Below are 15,173 nucleotides of genomic sequence, written 5' to 3' on the forward strand. Positions count from 1 at the left end.
GAATCTAATCGAGGGGTTCGGGGTGGGGTTTATATACAGAATAACAGCTCCCCGGGAGGGAGTTACAGACTGGAATCTAATCGAGGGGTTCGGGGTGGGGTTTATATACAGAATAACAGATACCCCGGGAGGGAGTTACAGACTGGAATCTAATCGAGGGGTTCAGGGTGGGGTTTATATACAGAATAACAGATACCCCGGGAGGGAGTTACAAACTGGAATCTAATCGGGGGGTTCGGGGTGGGGTTTATATACAGAATAACAGCTCCCCGGGGAGGGAGTTACAGACTGGAATCTAATCGAGGGGTTCGGGGTGGGGTTTATATACAGAATAACAGATACCCCGGGAGGGAGTTACAAACTGGAATCTAATCGGGGGGTTCGGGGTGGGGTTTATATACAGAATAACAGCTCCCCGGGAGGGAGTTACAGACTGGAATCTAATCGAGGGGTTCGGGGTGGGGTTTATATACAGAATAACAGATACCCCGGGAGGGAGTTACAGACTGGAATCTAATCGGGGGGTTCGGGGTGGGGTTTATATACAGAATAACAGCTCCCCGGGAGGGAGTTACAGACTGGAATCTAATCGAGGGGTTCGGGGTGGGGTTTATATACAGAATAACAGATACCCCGGGGAGGGAGTTACATACTGGAATCTAATCGAGGGGTTCAGGGTGGGGTTTATATACAGAATAACAGATACCCCGGGAGGGAGTTACAGACTGGAATCTAATCGAGGGGTTCGGGGTGGGGTTTATATACAGAATAACAGATACCCCGGGAGGGAGTTACAGACTGGAATCTAATCGAGGGGTTCAGGGGGGGGTTTATGTATCACTGGCAGGGCTCAGACTCACCCTTAGTGATACTGTCAGAGCAGGTGGCAGATTGGTAAGGATGAGGTTGGGTAAGTTTCCCTCAGCCCCTGCCGCAGACCCCGTCTCACAGCTCTGTCTTTGCAGACCTGACCAGCACGGTCATGAATATTGGTGCTGAGCCACAGTTGATGGTGGACGGTAATATCCCCTACCCAGAGCTGTGATCCACCGTTTTTACCCTCAGTGCTCTCTCTCAGTGTTGTAGAAATGGAGGATGACCACTTTGTCATCCAATGGGACATTGTAAACACCAGGAGTTATTATTCCATGTTTCATCTGAAACCATGAGACCTTTTCGAGTCCAGAGGCAATGCTGAGAACTCGCACTGTGCCCTCACCTCTGCTGGGCCGGTCCTGCTGGGGGACAGGGTATTTCTCTGGATCGAGATGATTCGGTCTGTGTTACTGGGGGTCTCAGAGACACATTCAAACAAGGTTTACCGCCGCGGCCAGATGGAGGGGAACTTTGTGCTCGAATAACTTCCTCTCTGTGTCGCTTTAGGAAGTGAGACACTGCAGCAGAATAAACGACGATGAGCTCAGACGACTTTGACCTAGTGATTGAGGCGATGTTGGAGGCTCCATACAAGAAAGAGGTACAAAGGATTTCAGGGCGACAAGAGGCAAAGCCTGTCAACCACAAACTAACCACACGATACTCAAGTCACCCACCTTCTCCGCCTCCTGTCCAAGCCGGCATCGCACGGCCCAGTCGCAAGTACTTTCCCAAAACCAGATTCCCAACAGAAGATTCCCATTGAAATGGACGTCAACATTCAACTCGCAATGCAGCACACAGCCAGCAGGAGGCACTTCCTCAAATACATGCCCTGAGGAACAGCTCTGCCTCAGCACTGACCCTCCGACAGTGCCCACTCCCTCAGCACTGACCCTCCGACAGTGCCCACTCCCTCAGCACTGACCCTCCGACAGTGCCCACTCCCTCAGCACTGACCCTCCGACAGGGCCCGCTCCCTCAGCACTGACCCTCCGACAGTGCCCACTCCCTCAGCACTGACCCTCCGACAGTGCCCACTCCCTCAGCACTGACCCTCCGACAGTGCCCGCTCCCTCAGCACTGACCCTCCGACAGTGCCCACTCCCTCAGCACTGACCCTCCGACAGTGCGGCACTCCCTCAGCACTGACCCTCCGACAGTGCCTGCTCCCTCAGCACTGACCCTCTGACAGTGCGGCACTCCCTCAGCACTGACCCTCCGACAGTGCCCACTCCCTCAGCACTGACCCTCCGACAGTGCCCACTCCCTCAGCACTGACACTCCGACAGTGCGGCACTCCCTCAGCACTGACCCTCCGACAGTGCCCACTCCCTCAGCACTGACCCTCCGACAGTGCCCACTCCCTCAGCACTGACCCTCCGACAGTGCCCACTCCCTCAGCACTGACCCTCCGACAGTGCCCGCTCCCTCAGCACTGACCCTCCGACAGTGCGGCACTCCCTCAGCACTGACCCTCCGACCGTGCGGCACTCCCTCAGCACTGACTCTCTGACAGTGCCCACTCCCTCAGCACTGACCCTCCGACAGTGCCCACTCCCTCAGCACTGACCCTCCGACAGTGCCTGCTCCCTCAGCACTGACCCTCCGACAGTGCCCGCTCCCTCAGCACTGACCCTCCGACAGTGCGGCACTCCCTCAGCACTGACCCTCCGACCGTGCGGCACTCCCTCAGCACTGACTCTCTGACAGTGCCCACTCCCTCAGCACTGACCCTCCGACAGTGCCCACTCCCTCAGCACTGACCCTCCGACAGGACCTGCTCCCTCAGTGCGGACTATCCCTGGTTCATGGATTGGGACAAATGCGAGAATTTAATGCGAGAATTTAATGTCATTTTCTTCTCCCCAAACTGACCCAGGGAAAAATATTCAGAAGAAGAGACCACAAGACAGAAAATACAATCAGGTGAGTTCACATCAAACACCGAGCACCCCCTCACCCCCCCACATCACACACCGAGCACCCCCCTCACCCCCACATCACACACCGAGCACCCCCCTCACCCCCACATCACACACCGAGCACCCCCTCACCCCCCACATCACACACCGAGCACCCCCCTCACCCCCCACATCACACACCGAGCACCCCCTCACCCCCACATCACACACCGAGCACCCCCCCTCACCCCCACATCACACACCGAGCACCCCCTCACCCCCCCACATCACACACCGAGCACCCCCCCTCACCCCCACATCACACACCGAGCACCCCCTCACCCCCCACATCACACACCGAGCACCCCCCTCACCCCCCACATCACACACCGAGCACCCCCCTCACCCCCCACATCACACACCGAGCACCCCCTCACCCCCCCACATCACACACCGAGCACCCCCCCTCACCCCCCACATCACACACCGAGCACCCCCCTCACCCCCCACATCACACACCGAGCACCCCCCTCACCCCCCACATCACACACCGAGCACCCCCTCACCCCCCCACATCACACACCGAGCACCCCCTCACCCCCCACATCACACACCGAGCACCCCCTCACCCCCCCACATCACACACCGAGCACCCCCCTCACCCCCCACATCACACACCGAGCACCCCCCTCACCCCCCCACATCACACACCGAGCACCCCCCTCACCCCCCACATCACACACCGAGCACCCCCTCACCCCCCCACATCACACACCGAGCACCCCCTCACCCCCCACATCACACACCGAGCACCCCCCCTCACCCCCCACATCACACAGCGAGCACCCCCCTCACCCCCCACATCACACACCGAGCACCCCCTCACCCCCCCACATCACACACCGAGCACCCCCCTCACCCCCCACATCACACACCGAGCACCCCCCCTCACCCCCCACATCACACACCGAGCACCCCCCTCACCCCCCACATCACACACCGAGCACCCCCCTCACCCCCCACATCACACACCGAGCACCCCCTCACCCCCCCACATCACACACCGAGCACCCCCTCACCCCCCCACATCACACACCGAGCACCCCCTCACCCCCCCACATCACACACCGAGCACCCCCCTCACCCCCCACATCACACACCGAGCACCCCCCTCACCCCCCACATCACACACCGAGCACCCCCCTCACCCCCCACATCACACACCGAGCACCCCCCTCACCCCCCACATCACACACCGAGCACCCCCCTCACCCCCCACATCACACACCGAGCACCCCCTCACCCCCCCACATCACACACCGAGCACCCCCCCTCACCCCCCACATCACACACCGAGCACCCCCCTCACCCCCCACATCACACACCGAGCACCCCCCTCACCCCCCACATCACACACCGAGCACCCCCTCACCCCCCCACATCACACACCGAGCACCCCCTCACCCCCCCACATCACACACCGAGCACCCCCTCACCCCCCCACATCACACACCGAGCACCCCCTCACCCCCCACATCACACACCGAGTACCCCCCTCCCCCCACATCACACACCGAGCACCCCCTCACCCCCCACATCACACACCGAGCACCCCCCTCACCCCCACATCACACACCGAGCACCCCCTCACCCCCCCACATCACACACCGAGCACACCCTCACCCCCCACATCACACACCGAGCACCCCCCTCACCCCCCACATCACACACCGAGCACCACCCTCCCCCCACATCACACACCGAGCACCCCCCCTCACCCCCCACATCACACACCGAGCACCCCCCTCACCCCCCACATCACACACCGAGCACCCCCTCACCCCCCCACATCACACACCGAGCACCCCCCTCACCCCCCACATCACACACCGAGCACCCCCCTCACCCCCCACATAACACACCGAGCACCCCCCTCACCCCCCACATCACACACCGAGCACCCCCCTCACCCCCCACATCACACACCGAGCACCCCCTCACCCCCCACATCACACACCGAGCACCCCCCTCACCCCCGACATCACACACCGAGCACCACCCTCCCCCCACATCACACACCGAGCACCCCCTCACCCCCCACATCACACACCGAGCACCCCCTCACCCCCCCACATCACACACCGAGCACACCCTCACCCCCCACATCACACACCGAGCACCCCCCTCACCCCCCACATCACACACCGAGCACCACCCTCCCCCCACATCACACACCGAGCACCCCCCTCACCCCCCACATCACACACCGAGCACCCCCTCACCCCCCACATCACACACCGAGCACCCCCTCACCCCCCCACATCACACACCGAGCACCCCCTCACCCCCGACATCACACACCGAGCACCACCCTCCCCCCACATCACACACCGAGCACCCCCTGACCCCCACATCACACACCGAGCACCCCCTCACCCCCCACATCACACACCGAGCACCCCCCTCACCCCCCACATCACACACCGAGCACCACCCTCCCCCCACATCACACACCGAGCACCCCCTCACCCCCACATCACACACCGAGCACTCCCTCACCCCCACATCACACACCGAGCACCCCCCTCACCCCCCACATAACACACCGAACACCCCCTCACCCCCACATCACACACCGAGCACCCCCTCACCCCCCCACATCACACACCGAGCACCCCCTCACCCCCCACATCACACACCGAGCACCCCCCTCACCCCCACATCACACACCGAGCACCCCCTCACCCCCCACATCACACACCGAGCACCCCCTCACCCCCCCACATCACACACCGAGCACCCCCTCACCCCCACATCACACACCGAGCACCCCCCTCACCCCCACATCACACACCGAGCACCCCCCTCACCCCCACATCACACACCGAGCACCCCCCTCACCCCCACATCACACACCGAGCACCCCCTCACCCCCCACATCACACACCGAGCACCCCCTCACCCCCCACATCACACACCGAGCACCCCCTCACCCCCCACATCACACATCGAGCACCCCCTCACCCCCCACATCACACACCGAGCACCCCCCTCACCCCCACATCACACACCGAGCACCCCCCTCACCCCCCACATCACACACCGAGCACCCCCTCACCCCCCACATCACACACCGAGCACCCCCTCACCCCCCCACATCACACACCGAGCACCCCCCTCACACCCCACATCACACACCGAGCACCCCCCTCACCCCCCACATCACACACCGAGCACCCCCTCACCCCCCACATCACACACCGAGCACCCCCTCACCCCCCACATCACACACCGAGCACCCCCCTCACCCCCTACATCACACACCGAGCACCCCCCTCACCCCCACATCACACACCGAGCACCCCCCTCACCCCCACATCACACACCGAGCACCCCCCTCACCCCCCACATCACACACCGAGCACCCCCCTCACCCCCCACATCACACACCGAGCACCCCCCTCACCCCCCACATCACACACCGAACACCCCCTCACCCCCCACATCACACACCGAGCACCCCCCTCACCCCCCACATCACACACCGAGCACCCCCCTCACACCCCACATCACACACCGAGCACCCCCCTCACCCCCCACATCACACACCGAGCACACCCCTCACCCCCCACATCACACACCGAGCACCCCCTCACCCCCCACATCACACACCGAGCACCCCCCTCACCCCCCACATCACACACCGAGCACCCCCTCACCCCCCACATCACACACCGAGCACCCCCTCACCCCCCACATCACACCCGAGCACCCCCCTCACCCCCCACATCACACACCGAGCACCCCCCTCACCCCCCACATCACACACCGAACACCCCCTCACCCCCCACATCACACACCGAGCACCCCCTCACCCCCCACAACACACACCGAACGCCCCGTCACCCCCCACATCACACACCGAGCACCCCCTCACCCCCCACATCACACACCGAGCACCCCCCTCACCCCCCACATCACACACCGAGCACCCCCCTCACCCCCCACATCACACACCGAGCACCCCCCTCACCCCCCACATCACACACCGAGCACCCCCCCTCACCCCCACATCACACACCGAGCACCCCCTCCCCCCACATCACACACCGAGCACCCCCTCACCCCCCCACATCACACACCGAGCACCCCCCTCACCCCCACATCACACACCGAGCACCCCCTCACCCCCCCACATCACACACCGAGCACCCCCCTCCCCCCACATCACACACCGAGCACCCCCTCACCCCCCCACATCACACACCGAGCACCCCCTCACCCCCCACATCACACACCGAGCACCCCCCTCACCCCCCACATCACACACCGAGCACCCCCTCACCCCCCACATCACACACCGAGCGCTCCCCTCACCCCCACATCACACACCGAGCACCCCCTCACCCCCCACATCACACACCGAGCACCCCCCTCGCCCCCACATCACACACCGAGCACCCCCTCACCCCCTACATCACACACCGAGCACCCCCTCACCCCCCACATCACACACCGAGCACCCCCTCACCCCCCACATCACACACCGAGCACCCCCTCACCCCCCACATCACACACCGAGCACCCCCTCACCCCCACATCACACACCGAGCACCCCCCTCACCCCCACATCACACACCGAGCACGCCCTCACCCCCCCACATCACACACCGAGCACACCCTCACCCCCCACATCACACACCGAGCACCCCCTCACCCCCCACATCACACACCGAACACCCCCTCACCCCCCACATCACACACCGAGCACCCCGTCACCCCCCACATCACACACCGAGCACCCCCTCACCCCCACATCACACACCGAGCACCCCCCTCACCCCCCCACATCACACACCGAGCACCCCCTCACCCCCACATCACACACCGAGCACCCCCTCACCCCCCACATCACACACCGAGCACCCCCCTCACCCCCCCACATCACACACCGAGCACCCCCCTCACCCCCCCACATCACACACCGAACACCCCCTCACCCCCCACATCACACACCGAACACCCCCTCACCCCCGACATCACACACCGAGCACCACCCTCCCCCCACATCACACACCGAGCACCCCCTGACCCCCACATCACACACCGAGCACCCCCCTCACCCCCACATCACACACCGAGCACCCCCCTCACCCCCCCACATCACACACCGAGCACCCCCTCACCCCCACACATCACACACCGAGCACCCCCTCACCACCCACATCACACACCGAGCACCCCCTCACCCCCCACATCACACACCGAGCACCCCCTCACCCCCACATCACACACCGAGCACACCCTCACCCCCACATCACACACCGAACACCCCCTCACCCCCCACATCACACACCGAGCGCCCCCCTCACCCCCCAAATCACACACCGAGCACCCCCTCACCCCCCACATCACACACCGAGCACCCCCCTCACCCCCCACATAACACACCGAACACCCCCTCACCCCCCACATCACACACCGAGCACCCCCTCACCCCCCACATCACACACCGAGCACCCCCCTCACCCCCACATCACACACCGAGCACCCCCCTCACCCCCCACATCACACACCGAGCACCCCCCTCACCCCCCACATAACACACCGAACACCCCCTCACCCCCCACATCACACACCGAGCACCCCCCTCACCCCCCACATCACACACCGAGCACCACACTCCCCCCACATCACACACCGAGCACCCCCTCACCCCCACATCACACACCGAGCACCCCCTCACCCCCCACATCACACACCGAGTACCCCCCTCACCCCCCACATCACACACCGAGCACCCCCTCACCCCCCCACATCACACACCGAGCACCACCCTCACCCCCTACATCACACACCGAACACCCCACTCACCCCTCACATCATACACCGAGCACCCCCCTCACCCCCTACATCACACACCGAGCACCCCCTCACCCCCCCACATCACACACTGAGCACCCCCCTCACCCTCCACATCACACACCGAACACCCCCCTCAACCCCCACATCACACACCGAGCACCCCCTCACCCCCCACATCACACACCGAGCACCCCCCTCACCCCCCACATCACACACCGAGCACCCCCCTCACCCCACACATCACACACCGAGCACCCCCCTCACCCCCACATCACACACCGAGCACCCCCCTCACCCCCCACATCACACACCGAGCACCCCCCTCACCCCCCCACATCACACACCGAGCACCCCCCTCACCCCCCACATCACACACCGAGCACCCCCCTCACCCCCACATCACACACCGAGCACCCCCCTCACCCCCCACATCACACACCGAGCACCCCCCTAACCCCCACATCACACACCGAGCACCCCCCTCACCCCCCACATCACACACCGAGCACCCCCCTCACCCCCCCACATCACACACCGAGCACCCCCCTCACCCCCCACATCACACACCGAGCACCCCCCTCACCCCCCCACATCACACACCGAGCACCCCCTCACCCCCCACATCACACACCGAGCACCCCCTCACCCCCCACATCACACACCGATCACCCCCTCACCCCCCACATCACACACCGAGCACCCCCCTCACCCCCACATCACACACCGAGCACCCCCCACCCCCCACATCACACACCGAGCACCCCACTCACCCCCCCACATCACACACCGAGCACCCCCCTCACCCCCCACATCACACACCGAGCACCCCCCTCACACCCACATCACACACCGAGCACCCCCCTCACCCCCCACATCACACACCGAGCACCCCCCTCACCCCCCACATCACACACCGAGCACCCCCTCACCCCCCCACATCACACACCGAGCACCCCCCTCACCCCCACATCACACACCGAGCACCCCCTCAGCCCCCCACATCACACACCGAGCACCCCCCTCACCCCCACATCACACACCGAGCACCCCCCTCACCCCCCACATCACACACCGAGCACCCCCCTCCCCCCACATCACACACCGAGCACCCCCTCACCCCCACATCACACACCGAGCACCCCCTCACCCCCCACATCACACACCGAACACCCCCCTCACCCCCCACATCACACACCGAGCACACCCCTCACCCCCCACATCACACACCGAGCACCCCCTCACCCCCCACATCACACACCGAGCACTCCCCTCACCCCCCACATCACACACCGAGCACCCCCTCACCCCCCACATCACACACCGAACACCCCCCTCACCCCCCACATCACACACCGAGCACACCCCTCACCCCCCACATCACACACCGAGCACCCCCTCACCCCCCACATCACACACCGAACACCCCCCCTCACCCCCCACATCACACACCGAGCACCCCCTCACCCCCACATCACACACCGAGCACCCCCTCACCCCCCACATCACATACCGAGCACCCCCTCACCCCCACATCACACACCGAGCACCCCCCTCACCCCCCACATCACACACCGAGCACCCCCCTCCCCCCACATTACACACCGAGCACCCCCCTCACCCCCCACATCACACACCGAGCACCCCCCTCACCCCCCACATCACACACCGAGCACCCCCCTCACCCCCCACATCACACACCGAGCACCCCCCTCACCCCCCACATCACACACCGAGCACCCCCCTCACCCCCCACATCACAGACCGAGCACCCCCCTCACCCCCACATCACACACCGAGCACCCCCCTCACCCCCCCACATCACACACCGAGCACCCCCCTCACCCCCCACATCACACACCGAGCACCCCCCTCACCCCCCACATCACAGACCGAGCACCCCCCTCACCCCCACATCACACACCGAGCACCCCCCTCACCCCCTACATCACACACCGAGCACCCCCTCACCCCCCACATCACACACCGAGCACCCCCCTCACCCCCCACATCACACACCGAGCACCCCCCTCACCCCCACATCACACACCGAGCACCCCCTCCCCCCCCCACATCACACACCGAGCACCCCCCTCTCCCCACATCAATCTGGCTGAGGGATAGGGGGTTAGATACAGAGTAATGCTGCCTCTACCCTGTCTCCCCCATCCCAGGGACAGGGACAGCACGGGGTTAGATACAGAGTAAAGCTCCCTCTACACTGTCCCCCCATCCCAGGGACAGGGACAGCACGGGGTTAGATACAGAGTAAAGCTCCCTCTACACTGTCACCCCCCCATCCCAGGGACAGGGACAGCACGGGGTTAGATACAGAGTAAAGCTCCCTCTACACTGTCCCCCCCCATCCCAGGGACAGGGACAGCACGGGGTTAGAGTAAAGCTCCCTCTACACTGTCCCCCCATCCCAGGGACAGGGACAGCACGGGGTTAGATACAGGGTAAAGCTCCCCCTACCCTGTCTCCCCCATCCCAGGGACAGGGACAGCACGGGGTTAGATACAGAGTAAAGCTCCCTCTACAATGTCCCCCCCATCCCAGGGACAGGGACAGCACGGGGTTAGATACAGAGTAAAGCTCCCTCTACACTGTCCCCCCATCCCAGGGACAGGGACAGCACGGGGTTAGATACAGAGTAAAGCTCCCTCTACACTGTCCCCCCCATCCCAGGGACAGGGACAGTCCAGAGTGAGATGTCTGTTTGCTGGGGTCCTGTTTCCTGACCAATTTGCCTCCTCATCTGTTTTCCAGCATTTCTCGAGAGCCCGGTGTAAGTGAGGCCCGAAGTGTCAGTCCTGCGTCTCGCACCAGGTCAGCCCAACATTAACTGATCAGCAATCAGTCTCTGTCCCTCTGACGGACAGTGTACCCTTCCTTGTATCTCTCAGTACCCCCCACCCCACCTCTCACCCTCTCTCAGGGAGATATCTGTACACTGACTGGTGTCTCTCAGTCCCCCCTCTCTCCCTCAGGGAGATATCTGTACACTGACTGGTGTCTCTCAGTCCCCCCTCTCTCTCTCAGGGAGATATCTGTACACTGACTGGTGTCTCTCAGTCCCCTCTCTCTCTCAGGGAGATATCTGTACACTGACTGGTGTCTCTCAGTCCCCTCTCTCTCTCAGGGAGATATCTGTACACTGACTGGTGTCTCTCAGTCCCCTCTCTCTCTCTCAGGGAGATATCTGTACACTGACTGGTGTCTCTCAGTCCTCTCTCTCTCTCAGGGAGATATCTGTACACTGACTGGTGTCTCTCAGTCCCCTCTCTCTCTCTCAGGGAGATATCTGTACACTGACTGGTGTCTCTCAGTCCCCCTCTCTCTCAGGGAGATATCTGTACACTGACTGGTGTCTCTCAGTCCTCTCTCTCTCTCTCAGGGAGATATCTGTACACTGACTGGTGTCTCTCAGTCCCCTCTCTCTCTCTCAGGGAGATATCTGTACACTGACTGGTGTCTCTCAGTCCCCCCTCTCTCGCAGGGAGATATCTGTACACTGACTGGTGTCTCTCAGTCCCCCCTCTCTCCCTCAGGGAGATATCTGTACACTGACTGGTGTCTCTCAGTCCCCCCTCTCTCTCTCAGGGAGATATCTGTACACTGACTGGTCTCTCTCAGTCCGCTCTCTCTCAGGGAGATATCTGTACACTGACTGGTGTCTCTCAGTCCCCTCTCTCTCTCAGGGAGATATCTGTACACTGACTGGTGTCTCTCAGTCCCCCCTCTCTCTCTCAGGGAGATATCTGTACACTGACTGATGTCTCTCAGTCCCCTCTCTCTCAGGATGATATCTGTACACTGTCTGGTGTCTCTCAGTCCCCTCTCTCTCAGGTTGATATCTGTACACTGTCTGGTGTCTCTCAGTCCTCTCTCTCTCTCTCTCAGTGAGATATCTGTACACTGACTGGTGTCTCTCAGTCCCCCTCAATCTCAGGGAGATATCTGTACACTGACTGGTGTCTCTCAGTCCCCTCTCTCTCTCAGGGAGATGTCTGTACACTGACTGGTGTCTCTCAGTCCTCTCTCTCTCTCAGGGAGATATCTGTACACTGACTGGTGTCTCTCAGTCCCCTCTCTCTCTCTCAGGGAGATATCTGTACACTGACTGGTGTCTCTCAGTCCCCTCTCTCTCAGGGAGATATCTGTACACTGACTGGTGTCTCTCAGTCCCCTCTCTCTCAGGGAGATATCTGTACACTGACTGGTGTCCCTCAGTCCCCTCTCTCTCAGGGAGGTATCTGAGCACTGACTGGTGTCTCTCAGTCCTCTCTCTCTCTCAGGGCGATGTCTGTACACTGATTGGTGTCTCTCAGTCCCCTCTCTCTCAGGGAGATGTCTGTACACTGACTGGTGTCTCTCAGTCCCCTCTCTCTCGCAGGGAGATATCTGTACACTGACTGGTGTCTCTCAGTTCCGCCCCTCTCACTCAGGGAGATATCTGTACACTGACTGGTGTCTCTCAGTCCGCTCTCTCAGGGAGATATCTGTACACTGACTGGTGTCTCTCAGTCCCCTCTCTCTGGGAGATATCTGTACACTGACTGGTGTCTCTCAGTCCCCTGTCTCTCTCTCTCAGGGAGATATCTGTACACTGACTGGTGTCACTCAGTCCCCTCTTTCTCTCTCAGGGAGATATCTGTACACTGACTGTTGTCTCTCAGTCCCCTCTCTCTCTCTCTCAGGGAGATATCTGTACACTGACTGGTGTCTCTCAGTCCCCTCTCTCTCAGGGAGACATCTGTACACTGACTGGTGTCTCTCAGTCCCCCTCTCTCTCAGGGAGATATCTGTACACTGACTGGTCTCTCTCAGTCCCCCCTCTCTCCCTCAGGGAGATATCTGTACACTGACTGGTGTCTCTCTGTCCCCTCTCTCTCTCAGGGAGATATCTGTACACTGACTGGTGTCTCTCAGTCCCCTCTCTCTCAGGGAGATATCTGTACACTGACTGGTGTCTCTCAGTCGCCTCTCTCTCTCTCAGGGAGATATCTTTACACTGACTGGTGTCTCTCAGTCCCCTCTCTCTCAGGGAGATATCTGTACACTGTCTGGTGTGTCTCAGTCCCCCCTCTCTCTCTCAGGGAGATATCTGTACACTGACTGGTGTCTCTCAGTCCCCTCTCTCTCTCAGGGAGATATCTGTACACTGACTGGTGTCTCTCAGTCCCCTCTCTCTCAGGGAGACATCTGTACACTGACTGGTGTCTCTCAGTCCCCCCCCTCTCTCTCAGGGAGATATCTGTACACTGACTGGTGTCTCTCAGTCCCCTCTCTCTCTCAGGGAGATATCTGTACACTGACTGGTGTCTCTCAGTCCCCCCTCTCTCTCTCTCAGGGAGATATCTGTACACTGACTGGTGTCTCTCAGTCCCCTCTCTCTCTCAGGGAGATATCTGTACACTGACTGGTGTCTCTCAGTCCCCCCTCTCTCTCAGGGAGATATCTGTACACTGACTGGTGTCTCTCAGTCCCCCCTCTCTCTCTCTCAGGGAGATATCTGTACACTGACTGGTGTCTCTCAGTCCCCTCTCTCTCTCAGGGAGATATCTGTACACTGACTGGTGTCTCTCAGTCCCCCTCTCTCTCAGGGAGATATCTGTACACTGACTGGTCTCTCTCAGTCCCCCCTCTCTCCCTCAGGGAGATATCTGTACACTGACTGGTGTCTCTCAGTCCCCCCTCTCTCTCTCAGGGAGATATCTGTACACTGACTGGTGTCTCTCAGTCCCCTCTCTCACTCAGGGAGATATCTGTACACTGACTGGTGTCTCTCAATCCCTCCGCTCTCTCTCAGGGAGATATCTGTACACTGACTGGTATCTCTCAGTCCCCCCTCTCTCTCAGGGAGATATCTGTACACTGACTGGTGTCTCTCAGTCCCCTCTCTCTCTGGGAGATATCTATACACTGACTGGTGTCTCTCAGTCCCCTCTCTCTCTCTCAGGGAGATATCTGTACACTGACTGGTGTCTCTCAGTCCCCTCGCTCACTCTCAGGGAGATATCTGTACACTGACTGGTGTCTCTCAGTCCCCCCTCTCTCTCAGGGAGGGATCTGTACACTGACTGGTGTCTCTCAGACCCCTCTCTCCCTCAGGGAGATACCTGTACACTGACTGGTGTCTCTCAGACCCCTCTCTCTCACAGGGAGATATCTGTACACTGACTGGTGTCTCTCAGTCCCCCCTCTCTCAGGGAGATATCTGTACACTGACTGATGTCTCTCAGTCCCCTCTCTCTCAGGGAGATGTCTGTACACTGACTGGTGTCTCTCAGTCCCCTCTCTCTCAGGGAGATATCTATACACTGACTGTTGTCTCTCAGGCCCCTCTCTCTCTCTCTCAGGGAGATATCTGTACACTGACTGGTGTCTCTCAGTCCCCTCTCTCTCTCAGGGAGATATCTGTACACTGACTGGTGTCTCTCAGTCCCCTCTCTCTCTCACAGGGAGATATCTGTACACTGACTGGTGTCTCTCAGTCCCCTCTCTCTCAGGGAGATATCTGTACACTGA

General features: G+C 61.2%; 1 protein-coding gene across 1 annotated transcript in view; it reads left to right on the forward strand.

Moving 5' to 3' along the window:
* Positions 1-1,414: 1,414 nt before the first annotated feature.
* LOC148133650 (putative RNA-binding protein 23) overlaps positions 1,415-15,173 on the forward strand; it is a gene marked incomplete at its 3' end in the record, with an annotated part of 90,580 nt that continues 76,821 nt past the window's right edge. The window contains exon 1 of the mRNA XM_087985761.1: positions 1,415-1,599. Coding sequence (XP_087841887.1) covers positions 1,415-1,599 — 185 coding nt within the window. The remainder of the gene's footprint in view (positions 1,600-15,173) is intronic.

Source organism: Chiloscyllium plagiosum, unplaced genomic scaffold (assembly GCF_037043375.1).
Source record: "Chiloscyllium plagiosum isolate Xiang-an unplaced genomic scaffold, Cpla_swu_hap1 HiC_scaffold_233, whole genome shotgun sequence".
Classification (NCBI taxonomy): domain Eukaryota; kingdom Metazoa; phylum Chordata; class Chondrichthyes; order Orectolobiformes; family Hemiscylliidae; genus Chiloscyllium; species Chiloscyllium plagiosum.